This window comes from Populus euphratica, unplaced genomic scaffold, assembly GCF_000495115.2.
Source record: "Populus euphratica unplaced genomic scaffold, PopEup_1.0 scaffold91.1, whole genome shotgun sequence".
In the NCBI taxonomy this organism is placed as follows: domain Eukaryota; kingdom Viridiplantae; phylum Streptophyta; class Magnoliopsida; order Malpighiales; family Salicaceae; genus Populus; species Populus euphratica.
Window position 1 is genome coordinate 9,036 of NW_011499917.1, and position 21,692 is coordinate 30,727.

The window sequence follows — 21,692 nt, forward strand, 5'->3', positions numbered from 1 at the left end:
TAACCAAGTCGGTGGAAGCCCGAGTAGAACAAGGGTCATGTGGAATTGCGTACGGATTGGTGATTTAATATCATTCATTTCTGAGCAGGTTTGTTACATGAAAGTAAAATCATAATATTAATAATATTTTAATTGTCTAGGAGGTTTGTTACTTTTTAGATTTGAATATTTATATTAGCGATGATACCCAATTTGTTTTAGAGATTTTCTTTATTGTTAAGAATATATATATATATATATATATATATATATGCAAATAAAAGTGTTTTTTTTTAATTAAGGTTTGATTAAATCCCATGGATTTAAAGACCAAGCTTCTATCTTGAATAATGGATTAATCTTCTGGTTTGATAATTTGAAGCATTCTTCCTAGCTAAAATGGTAGGTGGATAATACCCAATACTTGGAAAAAGTCTTTTCCTATAAATTTAGAAACTCTTTTATGCTTAAATGAATATTGTTTTATAGAAAATGCAATTATCTTTTAGAGAAAAATTCTAATAATAGATATTTAATAAGGAGTGGTGAAAAAAAAGAACATCTCTTTTAAAGATATCTTGGTCTTTTTTATAGCTCATGAAGTTTTTTTTTTTTCTAAGATAAAGGGTTAAAGTGTATGAAAAATTCTTTGACCTATCAAAATAAAATATCTTTGACTCGTCAAAAAGTAAAATATCTCTAACTCATTATCTAATCATGGAGCCTAATATTCCTTATAGTTAAAAAGAGCATTAACCTGGAGATGGTGGGTCAACAACTCGATAGACCTATTTATTCATGGACTTAATGCTTAGCTAAGCTCGAAGATGGTAGGTCTAACAACTTATCATACTCATATATGATGGATGGAGTAGCTCACCAAACCTATATATGCATGGGTTCAATATTGGGCCGAGTATAAAGATAGCGGATCAGGCAACTCGCCAAACCCATATATATCTTGGTTTAGTGCTTAGCTGAACCCAGGAATGCTAGGTTATTACCCTATCTTTGTTTACTTTTTTGGAAGAAATGATCTAAGTAAAAACAAAAACAAAAAAATTGATTCATCAATAATTGTCGTTGCTGCGCAACATGAATAGTATCTAGCTAAGAAACCTGGACTAGATTATTAAACTATTTTTTATGTGTCTGTATATACACATACATTTTATTATTATTATTATTATTATGCCTTTTATGGGGTTGATCGTTGTAATATACTTTATTTAATAAAAATTCTCTTTCATAATGTTCACTTATCTAAATGTTAATTTGTATAGATATAAAGTCCTTATGTAGAGATTTTATTTAGGTCCAAGGCTTATACTTAGTTAAATATTTTTTTATTTTATTTTTTAGCTTTAAAATCATCTAACTTTAATAGGGTTTAAAAAGGTTTTATCTCATTCTTAGAAGTGAGAAGAGATCTTTTTTAGAGGTGTCTTCTTTTCAATCTAGATGTATCTATAATGAGTTATTAAAAAGCACTATCTATTCCTTCGTTAAAAAGATATGTGACTGCACTAAGAAGACCATATCAATCCATTCCAAGGTAAATTGTGTCATACCACTAGAAAGACATTGATTTCTTCCAAAATAAATGTGTAATCACACTAGAAATTTTTTTTATCTCATCCTTGAAAGGTTGAGGAGCTTGTATTATAGGGAGACTATACCAATCCTTATTGCTAAGACAATATCTATTTTATCCTTGAAGAGAGAGGTGATTGCATTATGGAGACTAAGTCAATCCCTTTTAATATAAAACATGTCATATCACAAGGGAGATATTGATTCCTTTTAAATAATGAATCTATCTCATTCTTGAAAGGTTAAGAGACTTGTTCCCTGGTAAGAACATGGAAAATAGAAAGCATCATTACTTTGAACAATTTAATTCATATATAAAAAACTTATATTTTTAATCATTAATCATAGTACACTTCTATTTCTCATTGAGGTATGATTAATTTTAATGATATTTCTGCTAGGATCATAGTTTCAATCTTAAGAGGGGAGAAAATAAATATTTTTTTAACAAATGTCTTTGAGACGGTCGTTTTAATAAATTCTCAAATTATATGGTTTGAACCAGTAGTCCACTCTTAAATAAATATCATTTTAGAAAAAATACAATCATATTTTATAGAATAATTCTAAAAATAGATATGCAATAAGGATATAAATATTCGCTCTAATAGTTCATTGATAATCTATCTTTGATAATAATTAAGGATGTAAATAACCTGAATTTTAAAAGAACAAATAATGGTTTTATGACTAGTTTTCCATAAATGGAGCCACTATTAAGGTTCATATGAATCCAATGAGCTTAAGGGTCAAGCTAATATCTTGAATAATGAGTTAATCTACTAGTTTTAATGATATGAACCATTCTTTCTCGTCAAGGTGGTTGATGGATAATACTTGATAACTATAAAAAGTCTTTTTTTATTAATTTGGATATTTTCTGATACTTAAATAAATATTATTTTAAAAAAATACAATCATATTTTATATATTAATTCTAAAAATAGATATGCAATAAGGAGTGAAGGGAAATGAAAATCTTTATTTAAAAGATATTTTGATTTATTTTATATCTCATGAGACTTATCTTTTTTTAAGAAGAAAATATTGAAACAGAAGCAAATTATTTTTGAATTATTAAAAAAAATATGTTTGACTTGTCCTGAAATAAAATATATTCATAATTTAATTATAGAACCTAAGATTCTTCAAAATTAAAATAAAATATAGCTTTAAAAATAATGGATGCGACATCTTATAAAATCCATAAATATCTAAACGTAGCACTCGCTCGGGTAAGCTAAAGGTCAGGTCCGATCCACCAGGTACGAAATCAACAACTAGTTAATTCTCTCCCTGTTTTCCTTTTCTCCCCGGAATACCACTTGCTTTTATTCTTAACTTTGCTCCTGGAAGGTTTAGATGTCCGAAATAAAGCAAGCACATGAACGGCCGGCTGAAGCATGGGCACTGTTTGGCTCTAAAACCATCTCCTAAAAGCAAAAGCGAATCATTCTCTCTTGCCACCATCCTCCCCCCCAACCCTCCACTCCCTCTTTTTTTTTTTGTTCATAAAAAGATTTCCCGCACTTTCACCAGTCGAAGTACCAATGTAAAGCCATCACGGGGAAAAGTTTTTTTTTTAAATAAAAATAAAAATAGAAGAACATTTCCATGTTCCGTTCAACTACCTGCACTCCGATCCGAACTTACAAGAAAAGGAACCGGTTGCCGATGCACTTTCGAGGAAAATGAACCGGTTGAATAGACACGTGTATGGTAATGTTTTTATGGATCCTCTGATTTGTTATTGATGCTTGTCTTTGGTCGAATCAAACTGTAACAATACATTTAGTTCGAGGAGATAAAAAAAAAATAAAAAAGCTAGAAAATAAAAAATTGTTAAAAAATACTTACTTAAAGTGGTTCATAGCATGCTTTTAAATTAATACGAATCAAATTGTAATGATACATTTAGTTCGAAGAGATTAAAAAAATAAAAAAGCTAGAAAATAAAAAAAATTATTAAAAAAATACTTACTTAAAGTGGTTCATATCATGCTTTTAAATTAATACCTGGTATACTTATATATTTTATTCCATATAAAATTTATAAGTTAAAATTAAATATTTGAATGTATTTAAAAATATAGTTATGATTATTTTTTAAAATATTTTTTGTTTAGAAAAATATATTAATAATTTTTAATTTTTAAAAAAATTATTTTTAACAAAATAATTTGAAAAATTAAAAATATATTAATTTAAAATAAAAAATATATTAATTTAAAATAAAAAATATTTTTAAAACACAATACTAAACAAGTAATAAAATTCATTAATGAGTTAGACACGATTAAATGTATGAAAATTATGTTAAAAATGATCTATAATCCAGTCATATAAATACTCTAAAAGACAAGTGTCTCCTTCCATCAATAAAAATAAATAAATAAATAAAGTTTTAAATTATTGATGAATAATTGCATGAGAACTTAATCAATCAGGACTAAAGGTACATGTATGATGTTAATTCACACTACAATCATGTACATGGACATATTTAATAATTCTCACACATATAATAATTATATCAAAATGCATGAATCAAATCATCTAGATTGCAGATCCTCGTGTCTTTTTGGCTTTTGGTGATTTTTTTTAATCTAATTACAGTAACTAAAGTCTTAAATAGATCATAATATTTAAACAATTACTTTTATGATTTTTTTTCTCACTAAACCACGAGAAACATACTATTCTTTTCACTGAAATGGTATTTTTGCCCATCATAACTAAATTTCCCTACCTTAAAAATTTATTTTATATCCATCAAATTTATTTAAATATAAGCATGTTTGCTCATACATTTAAAATTTTTTCAAAATATTTTTTTTACTATCCAAACGTTTAATTTTTTGTATAATAATAATCTGAATACCAATAGTAAATACTAACTAAATCATCTAATAAAGAAGCTTGAATGGATAAAAGCTCTGTTTTGCATTGTAATTCAATTATATTTTTGAAATTTTTTTATTTTTTTAGCTTCAAATTATTATTTTTTATTTTTAAATTATTTTAATATAATAATATTAAAAGTAAAAGTTTAAAAATAAAAAAATATTATTTTATTATATTTACAAAAAAAAATAATTTTAAAAACAATTTTTACCTTGGTAATGTGATAATGGCAACTACATCACTGGTCAATGAGTGCCTTTTGGTCAATCAATAGTCTCGTCATCTTGGCGCTCGTCTAAAGCCGCCTTTTACTCGCGTACTAGTCACTCGCCCATTTAGCAATCCAAGATTCCCTCCACTTTCCTTCACGTCTTGTGTTCGATTCCCCACAATCCCCTTCTCTTCTCTCTCGCTCCATCACTTTCCCCTATACTACAGTGTTCCTTGACATGACAAATCCATAAATACTATTTAACACTAACAAAAACATTTCAACTTCTCTAACACTCTTTCTTTGTCTCTTCCTTCTTCAAAAACCAAAGTAATGGCTTCTCTTCAACACTCACAAGCAATAAAGGTAATTAAAGCTGTCTATTCTTTCAAACCCGCCTTTTATTTTGGCCTAACGTTAATGGGTTCTCTTTGTTTTAGTGAATTGAGGTGTAGTTTATTAAGGGTTTTGTGTTTTTTACTTTTTAGGGTGCGAAAGTGCTTATGGTTGGAGCAGGTGGGATTGGTTGTGAGTTACTTAAGACTCTTGCTCTTTCCGACTTCCAAGATATTCATATAGTGAGTGTATATTTGTTTCTTTCATTCTTGTTTTTTAATTTTGTGGGTTTTTTTAGACATGGGATTCTTTTTTTTGTTTTTTTAGCTAGTTTGTATTTTTTGGGGGGTTTGAATTGATTAATTATGTGTTATTAACCTTCAGTTTTGTACTCTAGGGTTATGATATGATGTTATTTTTTTTTTGTTTATTGTAGTTTTTTTATTTTTTGAAGAGCGCAGTTAGGGTTTGACACTACTTGAACTTGTATTAATTTAAAAACTCTAGTAAGGAAACAACTTGTGGAATTTTTTATTGTTTCAAAACTTATGAAATTACACATGCGTGAAATTGAATCATTTTTGTTCAAGGAAGTAGTGGTTTTGATGTCATGAGTGCGAGGATGTTATTGACTGTTTACTTACAAGGTTGTGAATGTTATCCCAGTAACGGTTGGGTGGTGGTAATAAAATGAAGCATTTGTGATAGGAGTGAACATAGTATTGATGGGTATATATGAAGTGGTGATTGCAGTGGTTGTCTGGGGCTTTGGAAGTGAAGGGTTTTGCTCAATTGAATGCAGGGTGTTTATTAACATGCGAGATGGTGGGGATGGTACGGATGTAGTTATGAGGTGCTGGGATTGTTTTTATATCTGGTTATCTTTGTTGTTCAGAGTGACAATTGTTGCATGGTGGTGGCTGGGTGCATATGATGAAAGGTTGCCCAAGAAGGTGGTGATGGTATGAACCAAAGTGGGTCCCATGAAGATATGTTGCCTTATGTGTTAGGGTATGTTATGATAATCAGCAAGCTAATCTTTGTAATGGGAAACTACTGAAAAGCAAGAGGAGGGGTTTCCCATCAGGAAGTTGTCACTTTAGCTGAAACTTACGAATTGAGTTTGCATTCATTGTTTCACAAAAGGTTAAAAAACCTTTATTGAATTACTGGCTTACCAAATTAAGGAGATAGTGTAGTTTGAGGAAAGGACATGGATGTGCAAGAACTTTTATTCTGCTGGGCATTTGCATGGAGAGTTCATGTTGTGGCCCGCATAGTATTGCAGCACTGATGCATTCATTTGCTTGCATTTGTCTGCAGATTGACATGGACACTATTGAAGTCAGCAACCTCAATAGGCAATTTTTGTTCCGTCAATCACATGTTGGACAGTCTAAAGCAAAGGTTGGTGTTTTTATGAACAGTTTTTCATTGTTTGACTGATCAGCAATGATCAATTTCATTTATTATCTTATTTCACATTAATGTTTTGACCAGGTTGCTCGTGATGCTGTGTTAAGATTTAGGCCTCACATAAGCATTACCCCTTACCATGCAAATGCGAAGGATTCTAACTTCAATGTTGACTTCTTCAAGCAATTTAATGTTGTTCTGAATGGACTAGATAACTTAGATGCAAGGCGACATGTGAACCGCCTTTGCTTGGCTGCTGAAGTTCCTCTGGTTGAAAGTGGAACTACTGGGTTCCTAGGACAGGTGATCATTTGTTGTGTATAATAGCTCCTTCCAATAAAAAAATGAATAGAAAAGACTGTTTTGTCAATAGCTTGTTTTCATTCATTACTGAGTCTGATATGAATAATGCCTGATGATTAATAATTTGAATTTTCCAGCAGTTTTTTTGCCTCATTCCCCCCTCTTTTTTTTTTAGAATGAATGAACAGTTATTTTGGCAACTGAATATTTGATATGCTTGTGTTGATTTATTTCATGTTTTTAAATTGCATCTTTTCTTTTCTTTTTTGTTTTGATCCCTTCATCTCCCTTCTTTCCTTCTCCCTGCTAGTTGTCTATGTCTGGAAGGTGATGTTCCTATACCGTTTGTTTAAATGTTTTTGTGAACCATGATGATCTATGTTCTTTTTTTTTTTTTTCGTTGTAATTTCTTGGTGGCAGGTTACAGTGCATGTGAAGGGAAAAACAGAGTGCTATGAGTGTCAACCTAAACCTGCCCCAAAGACTTATCCTGTCTGCACAATTACTAGTACTCCATCAAAGGTAAACGATGAAGTGCTAATGTTTCTTCTGGTTGTTATTATCTTTCTTGATTTTGCTTCTTCTTGGGGATGAGGTGTCTCTTTCTTGTTTATGAAGACCAGTGTTTTTGTCAAGAGATGGGATTTCTTGAAAATATGTTATTTGAATAAAAACTTTACTCTGCCATAAATTAGGTTGTTTCTTGGTCAGAAAATCATTGATAATGGTTATCATGATGGCTCTTAATGTAATTAGCAAGATGGAATTTCTATGTTTTTAATTTTCAATGTAATTTCTTGCAGTTTGTTCACTGTGTTGTTTGGGCGAAGGACCTGCTTTTTGCAAAATTATTTGGAGACAAGAATCAGGATAATGATTTAAATGTGCGTTCTAATGATGCTGCTAGGTCATCTGAACACGCAGGTGATGCATTTGAATGGAGTGGAAATGAAGACCTAGAGCAATATGGAAGAGGAATATATGATCATGTTTTTGGCTATAACATTGAACTAGCTTTGTCTAATGAAGAGACATGGAAAAATCGTAATAAGCCAAGGCCCATCTATTGTAGGGATGTCCTGCCTAACAGAATGACCCAACAGAATGGAAATGTTGATATAACTGATGATCTTTCATCGGCATCAGCCATGGCATCTTTGGGCCTAAAGAATCCACAGGACATATGGTGCCTAATGGAAAATACAAAAGTTTTTCTTGAGGCGTTGAAGCTATTTTTTACTAACAGAAGAAAGGTTTGTTGTTCTCTTGTTTTTAAAGAAGTGACTGATGAAATCCTTGGACTTTTGTATGATCTTCCTTTTGTTTTCTTTTCACTGGCAGGAGATTGGGAACCTGAGTTTTGACAAAGATGATCAGCTAGCAGTGGAATTTGTAACAGCTGCTGCAAATATTCGGGCTGCTTCATTTAACATTCCTTCACACAGCCTTTTTGAAGCTAAAGGTATTGCTGGGAATATTGTACATGCTGTTGCTACAACAAATGCTATTGTAGCTGGTTTAATTGTCATTGAAGCAATCAAGGTGTTGAAAAAGGATACTGAAAGTTACAGGTGTGGCTCAATTTTCTCTTAAGTTTTTTCTGGGATCTGAATGTATATCTTTAAAGCTTTTCTATCTAAATGGTTGAAAGATAAGTTTGAGGTTGATCCCTTGCTCGTTTCCAGATTAATAAGGTTAAAACGAGTCTTTTGACTGACTGATCAATGTATGCTTCTTTGTCTTGAATGGATAAGTTGTTTACTATAGGTTCCTTGTTTTAAAGAGCGAAGCTAAAAAGGTATTATTGCTAGAAATAAGGACATGATTCTGAACGTTAACTGTTAGTGTGTCGGAGTTGGTTTGTTCTAATCATATGAAACACCTTTTCAGGATGACATATTGTCTAGAACATCCATCTAAAAAGATGCTTCTTATGCCAGTGGAACCTTTTGAACCGAACAAGTCCTGCTGTGTTTGTTCTAAGGTACATCCAATTCTCTTTTCTTATTTCATGGATTTCCCTTGCATGTTTTTCAAGCCAGGAATGCATTCTGCTCACATTTGATATGGTGGGGGACAGACACCACTGTCACTAGAGATCAATACTCATCGCTCAAAGCTGCGGGATTTTGTTGAGAAGATAGTTAAAGCCAAGCTTGGTATGAACTCCCCACTGATTATGCATGCCACAGCCCTTCTTTATGAAATTGGCGATGATCTTGAAGAAAACGAGATAGCAAATTATACGGCAAACCTTGAAAAGGTATTTTCCTGCACTCTTTCCAGAACTATTATTTACTTAAATTCAAATTAATGTGGTTTTCTATATCATTTTCTTTTCCTCCGTCTTACATTAGGTACTATCTGAGCTTCCTCCTCCAGTCACTGATGGAACAGTGCTCACAGTAGAGGATCTTCAACAGGAGTTCACATGCAATATCCATATCAAGCATAGGTTTGTCTTTACTTCAATGATGCTGTTCTTGAAAGCTTTTTGAGTTCAGATCAGAAAAAGTTCTTTTTATTCAAAGATACCTTTTTTTTTCTTCTTTTCTTTTTGAAGATTAGTTCAATAGTAGTAAACATAATGCTTCTTGGAATTATTGTTCGTCAATTAGATACTTAATGGATATGTGGTTTTCCTTTTGATATAAGATGCTGTGGGATGATTTGATATGATGTGCTCTGATGTTGGATGAGCTACTTAACATTTGTCATATACTTCGATCCCACAGAGAAGAATTTGATGAAGAGAAAGAACCCGATGGAATGGTTCTTTCAGGATGGACACAAGCTCCTTCTGAGAAGAAGGATGACAAAACATCTATTGGAAATGGTGCAAGTACGTCAAAATCATTACCAACAAAACTGGGGATCACCGAGATAGATATTGAGGTCAAAGAAATTTCAGGCGGGACTGTGAGTCCAGGAACAAAGAGGAAACTATCAGAGTTTTCTGATGGCAGCACTGTGGATCAGTCAAGTGATGTTGATCAAACTAGGAATAACAAGAAAACCCAAAAGCATGATGATGACGGTGGCCTTGTTATGCTTGATCACTGGGATAGCAACATGAGCAAGAAGCAAAGATCTCCATAGTTCTTAGCTGCTACTCCAACTTGATTGCATAGAGCTTCATACATCCTAATTTTGTACCAGTAGGAAGAAATGGTGATTCTTTTGGTGCGCATATTTGTTATTATTAGGTTGCGATCCATTAGTATTTTGCTTGAGTAGATGTATTACTGGTTATTCTCCATTCCCCCTAGTCTGGTTTATGACTGTAGCTACAATGTGCATTTTTCATAGCTAGATTAACAGAGTGGAATTTGTAACAAGCAAGTGCCAGAATTTGTTGACAAATGGATTCGTGAAATCTGCTAGATTTTTGCTACAGTATATTGGGACCAACTTTTAGCAATGGAAGTTTGGGACAGGTTTCTTCAAGAGTGTCATCATATTTTCCTTTCGTGAATGCAGATGGCTTTGCTGGTCTTATAACAGTTGAGGGAAGGCTTCAAGCAAGATTCAGAATTGCCTGAAAATGATCACCGATATTTTACTCTTTTTCAATTGATCGCATGCATCTCTCGCGTGATTCTATCGTGATGGAGGGCACTCACATGACATTCTCGAAATTAAATCATCATACGGTACTCATTTAGATATAAAGTATTTGGATGTGAGGTGTAGTAGTATTTTTTTAAAGATATCCTTTTAAAGCACACATCATACTTTCTAAAAATAAAACATATCATACTTTCTAAAAATAAAAAATATATGTTTTTAGTAAAAGGTCAACCATACTTCCCACGCACACACGCTCGTAATCAACTACAAAATTTATTATCATTTACGAAATGCTTATCAAGAATTTCTCTTACTTGCGCAAAGCGGCAAAACATCACAAAATTGCTAAAGGAACCCAAAAGGCTTGCTTGGTTGTCTTCACACTCCAACACACGGCGGGACACGTTGGGTCGTACAAGAAACTCGTCGACATGGATATGTAAGAACGTGCAAGTCCTTCCTATCTGAACATTTCTTCCTTTTCTTGGGATCAGGACGTTCTGGTTTCTTTAGATCTTCAAGACAACGAACATCAGCTATGCATGTAAATGACCCTGCTTTCCTTGAGTAATTCCTTGACAACCGCCTCCTATTCAAAAACAATTCCCCACTCCATAAAATTTATATTAAGTTGCAAACCAGACTAGAGAAAGATGAAAGAAAATATATCCTCTCTTTTGTGGAAGATTGGCTCTTAGTGCACCCATGCAAGAGTCACTTGTTCTGTCTAATTCTCCATTTTAACAGAGAGAGAATAGAGTTCTGGCTATGAGAAGATGGTGTTGTATACGAGTGGTCATGCATAACAAGAGGGTTGGATATTTGCATGCAGCCTCTAAAATAAAATAAAAGGATGCACCAACTTTTTTTTTCTCCCGAAATTATTGTTCAATCACATGTCCGCATCCTTATCTACACTTGCTCCTGTTCTTCGATAGGGCAGACATCTTTTTTTGAGGCATGCCACTTTCTAGCCCCACCATACTTCTCCTTTAAAGATTTGTTGTCAATTTTGATCACTCAGCATATTAACCACTCGGCTCGCATGGCCCAGGATGGTATATTCTAGCAACCTGAATACTGCAATTAAATTGCCATTTGCTGTGCTGGTGTTAGTGTGGCACTTCCTGTCCAAATCTACCACTTGTACTGGCATGCCCTAATATCTTCAAAATTCCCCATTTTAACATGAACAATGCCTGCCTCTAATTTTCTTTCAATTCAATTATATCATGTTTAAGTTAAATGTAGGCACAAAGGGAAAAAAAAACTCTCTGAGCTGGTTCGTTTAAACGTGGAAGGTCAAAAGGTGACCCAGAGATATCTTAATTGTTAAAATAAAATTAAAAATTAATTGGGACATTGCTAGAAATTAATCCCACAATGATTGTCTTTGATCTAGACAACCTCTTACTTATGAATTCTGAACTGTATACGGGTTTGCTGTGACTGTGCTTGCTTGCTGTGACTTCTTAATAACACCATAAAGAGTGAATTTTCTTTTCCAACTTTTGATATCTTTCATTTCATGTATAGCAAGGTTTTGGATCTTTCAGGTAACCTTTTAATCAAGTTGTCTGCCATTTCATGTACATGATGATCTTTCAGGTAACCTTTTAATCAAGTTGTCTGCCATTTCATGTACATGATCTCTGAAGTTATAGTTCAAACAACAGGAACAATGGCAACACACACATTTTGCACTAGAATAGTTAATGGTTCTGTGCTTAGACTATCTCGACCTATTATGAGGCTACTCTTATTAAAATTTTCCATTCGCTTAGCTGAAAGATCAAAATCTGCACATAGCTGATTCTTAAACAAACTTTTTCAGCAACAAGTTTCTGAGCTATGCTTTCTGCCTTTAAATACCGAAGCTTGGATTAAAGGTTTAAATTGTCTAAAGTTGCTCTTGGACTAGATGAGCTCATTAGGAACTGCTTTGTATTTTCTGGCAACAAATATTCAAGTAAGGATATAATTGCAGGAGGAAGCGATTCTTGAAAATCCACTTAAAGATTCTGCTGAGACATTTAGTCCAAAATCCCCATCATGTTATATATATAGGAGTTGATGGATAGAGGCATGATACTACTGCAGGTACTCATCTATCAATACCAGTACATTAATCAGTTATATTTCTTACAATTTTTATAATCAAGAATCAAATACTACACACAAGAAAGAGGATAAATAGAGTGTCCAAAAAGAAAACCTGTAACATACACCATGACATGCAATTATAAGAGCGATGCAAGCCCATCAAGCTCTCATTCTGAAGCAAGAGCAAAAGCCACCATTGATGCTCCCGAGTTTAAGATCTTCCATGAGATGCTTAAACTATTCTGTTCTTGATGACTGCTCAATAAGAACAACGAATTTATAGAATTTACCTGCCGTTTAGCCCAGAAAATTGAGAAAACATTGCAGTTCCTGAATGATCATCAATGACCTGAACTTCAGCAGGGCTTTTGTTGTCTTCGGTGACAGAGACAGAGGTGGAAATAGCTTTGGGAGTAGCTACAGCAACAGGGGAGTCGGCTACGGTGGCTGATAACTTACTTTCATCTTCAGCTTTTCCTATAGAGAAAGCTTCTTGGAGCTGCAAAGCATACTCCAAGTTCCACAGCACATCTCCCATAGTTGGCCTGTCAACACCATGCTCAGCCAAGCACTTCTCTGCAGCCTCGGCAAACTTCTTCAATGATTCAGGATTGATGGTACCAACAAGACAAGGGTCGATGATCTTTTCAAGCAACCCCTTCCTCTTCCATTGCATTGCCCATTCAGCCAAATTAACTTGCTCTCTTGGAAGTTGAGGGTTAAGGGCAGGCCTTGCACACAATACCTCAAGCAGCACCACCCCAAATGAGTATACGTCTGATTTATCAGTCAGTTGCTGCCTCCTGAAGTACTCAGGATCCAAGTATCCAAAACTTCCCTTCACTGCAGTACTGACATGACCCTGTCCCATAGGCGCATCTTTGGACAGCCCAAAATCAGCAACCTTGGCGACAAAGGCATCGTCGAGCAGAATGTTTGTGGTCTTCACATCACGGTGAATGATACCTTGTGCAGTTCCCGTATGCAAGTAATGAAGTCCGCGAGCAGCTCCAATAGAGATCTCCAGCCTTTGCTTCCATGACAATGTGGGCAAATTCTTTCCATAGAGGTGGTCCCTAAAAGGTCCATTGGACATGTATTCATAAACCAGGATCATTTCATCGTTCTCGTCACAATAGCCAATCAAGGACACCAAATGCCTATGCCTGAGCTTTGATAACATTTGAATTTCTGTCTGGAACTCTGTGATTCCTTGTTCAGATTGTGGGTTACCTCTCTTGACAGCAACTTTGGTACTATCATCAATCATTCCAATATAGACATTGCCAAAACCACCAACACCAATTATTTCGCTTGAATCGAAGTTCTTGGTAGCCTCCTGCAACTCTGATAGAGAGAAAAACCGGCCTAGACCAAGAGTTGATGAGTAAAAGTTGGTCTTGTGAGATCCCAGTGAGGTTTTACTAGACATGAAGCTAGAGTCACCAGCATGGACAGGAAGCAACCAAGAAGAAAAGCTATTCCTCTTTTGCCAATCTTGAGGTCTCTTGTGCCACTTCAACAGCATTGCACCAAGGCCAACAAATGCACCGAACATCAACCCGAATCCTACGTAAACAACTGCCTTGTGATTCTCAAGCATCTTACCATCAACCCCAAAAACTCCATCCAAACTGTTAACTTTACTGCTCATTTTGAAGACCTCCAACCCATTCAGAATAGCATTTCTCGTACCAGTTTCGTCACCCATAGGACCAACCTCAACTGCGAGTCCATTAGACATCAAGGAAGCATCCACCACAAAGTCTTTGAAATATGATACTGCCAATTCGTCTTTGATGGATGACAAATCCAATCCAGAAATTGCCATTTTCCCATTAAGATACACATTAAAGTAGAGATCATTAAGGGATTTGCTCACAATGTCACAAAAATGCAGCCGAACAACGTAGCTGAATGTTGCATCAGCCACAAAATTCCATGTTAAATTGAAATTTTGAATCCTTGTTTCTGAATCAGCCATTTGCTCAGCAGATGCGTAGACCGTTGCTGGCGCAATAAGTGATGAGATTCCTGGACCATATTTGATGGAGGAAGTAGGGACAGATGCACTTTTGGCCAAGGCTTCGTGCTTAAGGTATGGCTTATCGGGTACCCATGTCCTCCAAAGTGTGTCATTTTCTGAGGTGATCAAAGGTCCCCCCATGTTGAGCCTGTACACTACTTCGTACCCAAAGGTGTTCAAACCAGCAAAGTCGTTAACGGGGAAGAGGTTGGTAGCTTGATCAGATATCAGAATGTCAGGAGCAGAAACAACCTCAATGGCATTGATGAAAGCTGCAGAATTCTTCAGAGGTATAAAGTGGATGGAAAAGTTTGGGTCGGTCATGTTAATTAGATACTCCTTCAATACAGCTTGAGTATTGTTATTCGTATTGAAGTTGTGAAGGAGGGCATACTTATCTGTGTTGACAGAGAAGGTTGCTGTTCGCAGATCGAATTCTGTGTTATTCATTGGAAATAAATGCAGACGCACCCAATGCCACCCCGCACTCTTCAATGTAAATGCATAAGTCGCATCCTCTTTAAAAATCCTCGCAGACAGATACAGAGGAGAAGAAACATTGGCGGACGGAATAGATACTAAGATATCTTGCTTGGTCTGTAAGTAACCTTGAGCCTCCTTGTCAGTCTTGAAGATTCTTCCGTCAGGAAAAGAAGCCAGGTTCTTGGCTCCACAGTTGATGAGGAACTCATCAGCTGGCTTGAAGGCATTGCCACCCGCGCATACAATGCTGGGGCTAGAAAGCAAGGCAAAGAGGAGAACAAGGAGGAAAGCCATTATCGGAGACAACAAGGACGGTAGAACAAGATTGATTTTTGATGTTTTTAATTTATTTTTTTCCTTCCTCCATCCCTCCTGGGGGTGAGGGTGGGATGGTTAGAATTAGAAAGAACGAAGGATCTTGAAAGGAAGGAAGGTTTTCGATCTCCCTATCATGGGGCTGCTTTAGCTGGCTAACTCTTTTTTTTCTTTTGATTACAAGTGGAGGGAAAGAAATTGACAGGTGAGATGAGATGGACTTTGCTAGCTTTGCCGATTCTGAGGCAATGTTTATGGAGAGAAGATTTTTTTCATGCAAATTTTAGTTGTCTTTTGCCTCCTAATTTTGTCGCTACCAACAGAACAATGATCATAAATAGCTAATCTTATCTGAAATGGTCAAACACCATTGTCGCCACTCTTCCTCTCTACATTTCAAGACTTTAAGATGCAGTTCTGTTTTGGGAACCGTTGGTCTAATTGTGCTCTAGTTACTTCTCCCTTCAGGCACCAATAACTTTATTTATTTACAAGATCGGTAACATGTTTACACCAAGATCCGATACAAAAAAAATTTAACATAAGAAAAAGACGTTGAAGAGATAATAATGTTTAAAAATAATGACCATAATGACTTTTTTAATTACTAGAATTAATTATACATATCATTTAAAAATAACGGAAAGATTGGTATGCCTAGCACACGATAATGAATTTTTAAATTTTTTTTAATTTATTAAAAAAATAAAATTGTTCCTAACTTTACCCAATAATAATGAAAAAATAAAAAGCATAATAATAATAATAAAAAAAAACCATCAGATCCAATGCATAAAAACTTAAACTTTAAGGGTAAAAAATGTATTTTTACTGTGCCAATAAAAATAAAAAGACAAACACCCTTCATTGGAAGTTTTTTTTTTTTTTTTAAGCAAGGGAAAGTATTTTTTTACTACGCACCTTTTAATAAAAATAAAAAAGTACCCCTAAAGTTTTTTTTTTTTGTTTACAAGAGCAAACAAGTTATTTTATTGTGTATCTTTTAATAAAAAACCAAATGAACTCTTCCCTGCCATCCAACAATTTATGAGTCTTTTACACCATCATACTGTGCAATTTAAAAATAAAATGCTTATCTTACCCTCAATCAATTTAAACATATCAAAATATTCCTGTTACAAAAACAATTTTGTCCTTAAATGTATTTTTTTTTAAGACAAGATGGTAAAAATAATATTCCCATCTACATTGTAATATGTACAAGGAAATGGTGTTTTTATCATTTCACATATTTAAAAAAAATTATTAGGTCTTAATAACCTTTTAAATTTGATATAAATAAAAAAAATAAAAAGAAAAGACAAGGCAAAAGACGACACACACCCTAGTTCCATGTAGCATCATTTAAAATGTTTAGAAATATAATATAAATTATATTTTTAAAAATTTTAATTTTTTTATAAAAAATTAAAAAAATTTATATATTTTAAATCATTTTAATACACTATTCTTAAAAATAATTTTATAAAAATAAAAAAATATTATTTTAATAAAAAAAATCTTAAAAAAACAACCACAGTTCCCACCCTATCATTAATTTTAAATAATGTGTTGTTGTACCTGATCTGTATGGGTGCAGTACTTTCTCTCTGAATTTCAAACTTTCAAAAAATTGAGCAGCTAACCCTAGCCATTACTATTTTTTCAATTACATTACCAAACTATCATAAATTCTAATTAAGCCACCTATATCATGCAAACTGATTTCCATCCATTCCTGTTTATCCACGCCATTAAAATCAACAGAAGGAGCGTTTGCATTGCACTCTCTCTGTCCCCCACTCCTGCCCCAGGAATCTTATTTTATTACAAAAAAAGTCCCATAACTTGTTTTATTTTAAAATTAATCAAATTGGATAAAGTATTTTCTTCATTAACCTAACAATATTATGAAAATATATTCTTCTAATATTCCGCGTGTGATTTAATTAAAGAATCGAAGACATTGTGGAGTCATGGAGGATCAACACCGCATCAATAATAAGAATCATAGATCTCATCGCCTCATTTGCGATTTCTGATAAATTAAGGACTGGATTGAAATATTCGTAATAATTAGAGGGCTAGACTCAAACCGTAAATAAAGAGCAGAAAACGATTAAGCCGTGCGCTTTTTAAAAATAAAAAAATATTAATTTAATATTTTTAAATTAAAAACATTTTTGAAAAACAGAAGAATCACCTGTCCCGAAGTTCCCTTTAGGAGTAAGCTTCGTTTCTGGAAAAGCAAGTGAGTTAATTTATAAGCGAAACACAAACTTCAGTCTCTGTTAGTCATCAAAACAGTGAAAGAGGACAAAGAATGTCGGGCGAAGCAGAGGAAGCGGCACGTCTCCGTACAGCGATCGCCGATTACCGCAAGAAGCTACTGAATCATAAGGAGCTCGAATCCCGAGTCCATGCAGGTCACCGCAACAAAACCCTAATTTTAATTACAGCACATTTAGGGATTTCTTGCTTAGTGAAAAATCCGTCTTTGTTTTGTTAATTTTTAATTATTTATTTTAAAGTAATGACGTAGATTTGTGAATAATGAGATAATTGAATTCTGTTTCTTGGTTTTGTGTGGCCATGACAAAGGGTAGGTTTCTTTTTGTTATAATTCATTAGATTTTTGGGGATTTAAAATAGATGCTTGTAGAAAAGTGGGTGGAAAAGGAGAAAAGTTCAAAGTGGCTGCATGTTCGGTTTGATTAGTTTGGTTTAATAATGTAACTTCGGCAGATTGGATTTGGGTTTATGTTCAAGCTAAACATGACTCTTTGAAATGCTGTGATGCTTTGTTTCTGATGCAATTTGTGCGAATTTGAGGTGGTTTCTGGCGGATAGATTAGATGATTTGAGCGAGTCGAATTACTAGGAAAATGGACTGAGGTTTGTTTGGGTTTGAGATGTAAATATTCACTGCTTATTTACTCTAAAGGAAGAGGGAATGCCAATGCTTAATTTTCTTTTTCCAATTCATTGTCTTGTGAATTAAGATACCATTTTGTGGATAAAATCTAAGGGAAGGAAATTAACCTTTAGGAATTTGGTTTTTGGTGGACAATTTTCGATGTTTATATTTGCAGTAAATATTGTTTTGTCCTTAGAGTCTTGTGGTTTTACTTTTGTGTAACTGACATTTGTTGTGATTGGATGGATTCAGTGAGAGAGAATTTGCGGGCTGCCAAGAAGGAATTTGCCAAAACTGAAGATGATTTGAAGTCCCTTCAGAGTGTTGGACAGATCATTGGCGAAGTTCTCAGGCCTCTCGACAATGAACGCTGTACTAATATCTACTTTTGCTCATGAAATTTAATTTGGAGACTGTTATCTCTTCTACATCCTAAACAGAAGCTGCTAATTTCCCCCCTCCTTTCATGCATAGAGGGTAGATTAAATATATTGATTTTTTGAGAGTTAAAAAATATTTTAATATTTCAGCTCGGTATTCTGCTTTCGTTAATAGCTGCTTTTTCATGAAGTTACATCTTTTCTTATCTTTTTCCATCATCTTGTTCTTGTTGCTGTCTATTGGCTGGTGTGTATATTACAGGCTGGGGAACTAATATATATTATCATACTGTTTAGTGATAGTTAAAGCAAGCAGTGGACCTAGGTATGTGGTTGGTTGTCGTAGTAAAGTGGACAAAGAAAAACTAACTGCTGGAACCCGAGTTGTTCTTGATATGACTACTCTCACAATCATGCGAGCTCTTCCTCGTGAGGTAAGTATTGATGCTGTAAACTATTGGATGAGATTATTAGTCAGTTAAACTACTGATTGTGCTGTAATATTCTTTTAATGTGTCTGTCTCATAAATTTTTGTTTTACAGGTTGATCCAGTTGTATATAACATGCTTCATGAGGATCCTGGTAATGTTAGCTACTCTGCTGTGGGAGGGCTCTCAGATCAGATTCGAGAATTAAGAGAATCTATAGAACTGCCTCTCATGAATCCAGAGCTCTTCTTGAGGGTGGGAATCAAGCCTCCCAAGGTAATAATACTGTTGTATCTTGCTTCATCTGTTGGAAGAAAATTGAAAATACTTCGGAGGCTGAATTTCAATTTGTTCCAGGGTGTGCTTCTTTATGGACCTCCTGGAACAGGAAAGACATTATTAGCCAGAGCAATAGCTAGCAACATTGATGCCAACTTTTTGAAGGTTAGAAATTGTTTTTTGCAATTTGAATGTCGGCTTTAAAATTCCTTGTTTTGAGTGCCCATGTATTTTTGTTAACCAAGAATTGGATTTTTACTTTGGATTTAGGTTGTGTCAAGTGCCATAATTGATAAATATATTGGTGAAAGTGCTAGATTGATTAGAGAGATGTTTGGGTATGCACGGGATCATCAAGTAAGAGCTCAAATTATTAGTGAATATATTTTTCCTTTGGTGAGAAATCTGCCAAGATATATTTATCGTAACTTTGTAACGAGTTTCTGCTTGCCAGCCATGTATTATATTTATGGATGAAATTGATGCCATTGGTGGACGCCGTTTCAGTGAGGGAAACAGTGCTGACCGTGAAATCCAAAGAACACTCATGGAGTTGCTTAATCAGCTGGATGGGTTTGACCAGCTAGGGAAGGTAGCTTACTTTGTTTTCATCCAACAAACCCAATATCTCGATTTGTATATGTGCTAGTTTGACATGGAGCGCTTGTTTTACTAGAAATTTGTTGACTCTAGTTTGTGTCTCTAGGTTAAAATGATTATGGCAACTAACAGACCTGATGTTCTGGACCCTGCACTTCTTCGACCGGGCCGTCTAGACAGGAAGATAGAAATTCCATTGCCAAATGAGCAGTCAAGAATGGAAATCCTCAAAATCCATGCTGCTGGAATTGCCAAACATGGAGATATTGACTATGAAGCAGTTGTAAAGCTTGCTGAGGTAAGCTGGAGATGCTTCTATCTGTACAAATCATTAGTATCTTTTACATGACTGTTGAATCAAGCACCTTTGCTGCAGGGTTTTAATGGTGCTGATCTTAGAAATGTTTGTACTGAAGCTGGGATGTCTGCAATCCGTGCAGAACGTGATTATGTCATTCATGAGGATTTCATGAAGGTAAGGTGTTCTTCCTTTCAGAAATGCATATCAAACTAGGTGTAACAGATTTCATTTATGTCAGGGCCTGTTTGCTCATGACACTTGAGTCCTGTACTACTCAGCCAGTGTTGCTGTCTTTGAGAGAGCCCTTCATTTTTCCTGTCTGGTCACCTACACTCTGTTTGTCAAGAGGGATTGGAGGAAGGGTGGACACGTGGGGAGAGATTGGAATCCATCTCTCTTAGCAAACATAGCCTTGGAGAATCATTTAGTAAAACAGACCTCACTTCTGCTATGCAAGAAATGAAAATTGAAATCGTTTAATTTTTAAGTCAGCTCACTGTGAAAATGGACATCTAGACAATTCTGTTTCCTTGGACATCTCTACTTTGGTTGTGCCTGTTACTGTGTTTGAATGGTTTGACATGATATGGCTTTCTTCCATTACAGGCTGTCAGGAAACTAAATGAGGCTAAGAAGCTTGAATCTAGTGCTCACTACAATGCTGACTTTGGAAAGGATTGAAACCCGTGCTTGATTTTTTTTTTTTGGTAACTTCTCAGGCTGCCCATAAACTGAATGAAATGGAATTCAGATCTTGTACCATTTGTTGTTCCCTTCAGTTGAATTGCTGTAAGGATATTTCAGAAAAACAATTGTTCCAGCAAGGAGATATTCCATTCTATTATGGTTTTCATTCTTGGCTCTTGGCAAGCAGCATTGTTCTTTGGAGTTTCTCCTGTCACATCTCACATGACAAGTTGACCTTAATGTTGCTAGTAAGCGAATGGCTGCGTTCATTCAATCAATTGCTTTCTGTATTGATTATGTAGCTATGGGTTTGTGTTTTTAATTTTTTTTTCCTTGCCTAATTGGATCATTTTCTACTCAACCTGAATGCTATATTTGATTGATATGTATCCCTCTGGCAATCAAACGGTGAGAGCAATCTCCTTGCATAGCGATGTTACACTATGTATTAATTATTTTTAATTATAAGGTAGGCAATGCATTCAATATGTATCGATAGTATGATGTGTCTTAAAAAATAAAAATGGTATTTTTTAGACGGAATTCCGACTTCTATTTTCATTTTTGGTGGCCGATGCACAACAATGGCACCGAAGCTCTACCTGCCACCAAAATCACAACACTATCCTTGTCTTGTCCTATCATTTAGGTTTCCTAGATTCGTAATTTCTATCTACGGCCTGCATCTTTTGTAGGAAGAAACGCAAATCCTGCCCCGGTTCATTATTCTCATTGCTCCCCTTTTGCATCCAAAATCACGCGTTATTATGTCAGTCACAGGTTGCTGTTGTTGTGATGGGAGAGGATGGGAGGAATGAAATTAGGGCATATGAGACTTAAAAAAAAAGAGAGACGTTGAT

The 21,692-nt window shown here is 34.7% G+C and overlaps 3 protein-coding genes across 4 annotated transcripts; 2 read left to right on the top strand and 1 right to left on the bottom strand.

The window, feature by feature from the left end:
* The first annotated feature begins 4,838 nt into the window (after nt 1-4,838).
* LOC105134669 (SUMO-activating enzyme subunit 2-like) lies at nt 4,839-10,189 on the top strand. Of its 2 annotated transcripts, XM_011039162.1 has the most exons (11): nt 4,839-5,053; nt 5,176-5,265; nt 6,347-6,430; nt 6,524-6,742; nt 7,163-7,264; nt 7,546-7,995; nt 8,084-8,313; nt 8,633-8,726; nt 8,823-9,005; nt 9,100-9,197; nt 9,478-10,189. In XM_011039162.1, the coding sequence occupies exons 1-11, from the start codon at nt 5,021-5,023 to the stop codon at nt 9,839-9,841; spliced, it is 1,947 nt and encodes a 648-aa protein (XP_011037464.1). In that variant the 5' UTR covers nt 4,839-5,020; the 3' UTR covers nt 9,842-10,189. The 2 variants fall into 2 exon arrangements, with proteins under 2 accessions (XP_011037464.1, XP_011037465.1); XM_011039163.1 differs by lacking the exons at nt 4,839-5,053; nt 5,176-5,265 and adding an exon at nt 6,016-6,034.
* Nucleotides 10,190-12,344: 2,155 nt separating this feature from the next.
* On the bottom strand, nt 12,345-15,621 carry LOC105134668 (probable receptor-like protein kinase At4g39110). The gene has a single exon (XM_011039161.1). The coding sequence runs from the start codon at nt 15,216-15,218 to the stop codon at nt 12,702-12,704; it is 2,517 nt and encodes an 838-aa protein (XP_011037463.1). The 5' UTR covers nt 15,219-15,621; the 3' UTR covers nt 12,345-12,701.
* A 1,793-nt stretch (nt 15,622-17,414) lies between these two features.
* Nucleotides 17,415-21,147, top strand: LOC105134671 (26S protease regulatory subunit S10B homolog B-like). Its single transcript, XM_011039164.1, has 10 exons — nt 17,415-17,665; nt 18,409-18,528; nt 18,834-18,970; nt 19,080-19,241; nt 19,323-19,409; nt 19,515-19,601; nt 19,699-19,836; nt 19,951-20,142; nt 20,221-20,319; nt 20,752-21,147. Exons 1-10 carry the CDS (start codon nt 17,563-17,565, stop codon nt 20,824-20,826), a joined length of 1,200 nt encoding a protein of 399 aa, XP_011037466.1. The 5' UTR covers nt 17,415-17,562; the 3' UTR covers nt 20,827-21,147.
* The last annotated feature ends 545 nt before the right edge of the window (nt 21,148-21,692 follow it).